Source organism: Aegilops tauschii, chromosome 3, assembly GCF_002575655.3.
Source record: "Aegilops tauschii subsp. strangulata cultivar AL8/78 chromosome 3, Aet v6.0, whole genome shotgun sequence".
Lineage (NCBI taxonomy): Eukaryota > Viridiplantae > Streptophyta > Magnoliopsida > Poales > Poaceae > Aegilops > Aegilops tauschii.
In genome coordinates this window covers 374,771,086-374,772,104 of record NC_053037.3, presented here as the reverse complement: position 1 = coordinate 374,772,104, position 1,019 = coordinate 374,771,086, and the positions used below count along the sequence as shown (strand labels likewise).

Here is a 1,019-nt window from a genome sequence, read left to right as displayed (position 1 = left end):
GCGCCGAAGGATGCGACACGGGAAGGGTCGGCGCAGGGGCCCATGGGACCGGCATGGTGTACGCATGAACGACACCGGTCCACAGGTTGTACCCGCCGGCCCATGGAGGAGGCCCCTGGAGCTGCTGCTGCTGACGAGGAGGGTCCGTGGCCTACGGCTTCTGCTGGCCGCCGCGCCGGCCGCCCCTGCCTCTGCGGCGCCGATCGGCGGGTGGCACGGGAGGGGCGGCGGCACATGCAGCGGCGGCGGCTGCTGCCGCGGCTAAGGCTAGGTCGCCGGGTGGCGCTGCTGTGGGGGCGTGGCCGGGGCGACGGGTGGCGACGGTGGCCCACCGCGGGTGGTGCCGGCGGTGAGGGCGGTGTGGATGGCCCGCGCCTTGACCTGCTTCATCCGCCGCTCCTCCAGCCGGAGGTAAGCAACGAACTTGGCGAAGGAGGGCTCGGGAATGAGGGTGAGGTTCACCGCGGCGTTGCGGAAGTCCTTGTTGAGGCCGGCAGTGAGCGTGCTGAGGAGGAGATCATCGTCAATATTCGCGCCAATATCACGGAGCTCGTCAGCGAGAGTCTTGAGACGGCGACAATAGTCGTCGACGGAGGAGTTGCCTTGGTGGCATCCAAAAAACTCTTGCTGCAAAAAAATGCGACGTTGAAGACGATTGTCGGTGAAGAGCCCATTCAGCTTGGTCCACACGGCGTGGGCGTCATCACCGTCTTGCACGACCGTTTGAAACAGGCCTGGCGAGATGGTGAGGAAGAACCACCGGATGAGCATGGCGTTAATGGTGACCAGTCATGGAAGTCGGGGACGAGGCTGGAGTCGATGGAGCCGTCCACATGGTCGAGGAGGTGGTACTCCCGGAACACGAGGGAGAAGTACGTCTTCCACGCGTAGTAGGAGGAGTCCATCTGGGAGAGATGAACCGGAACCCGCTCGTAGATGTTAAGGTTGCGGATGTCGTTGACGTCGGGAGGGTTGGCGTTGGCGAACAGGTTGGAGGAGTTCGAGGAGCCGGACGACAT

The 1,019-nt window shown here is 64.4% G+C and overlaps 1 protein-coding gene across 1 annotated transcript; it reads right to left on the bottom strand.

Annotated features, from left to right (window-relative positions):
* Positions 1–267: 267 nt before the first annotated feature.
* On the bottom strand, positions 268–1,019 carry LOC141042960 (uncharacterized). The gene is made up of 2 exons (XM_073511873.1): positions 735–1,019; positions 268–627 (listed from the first exon to the last, which is right to left on the bottom strand). The coding sequence occupies exons 1-2, from the start codon at positions 1,017–1,019 to the stop codon at positions 268–270; spliced, it is 645 nt and encodes a 214-aa protein (XP_073367974.1).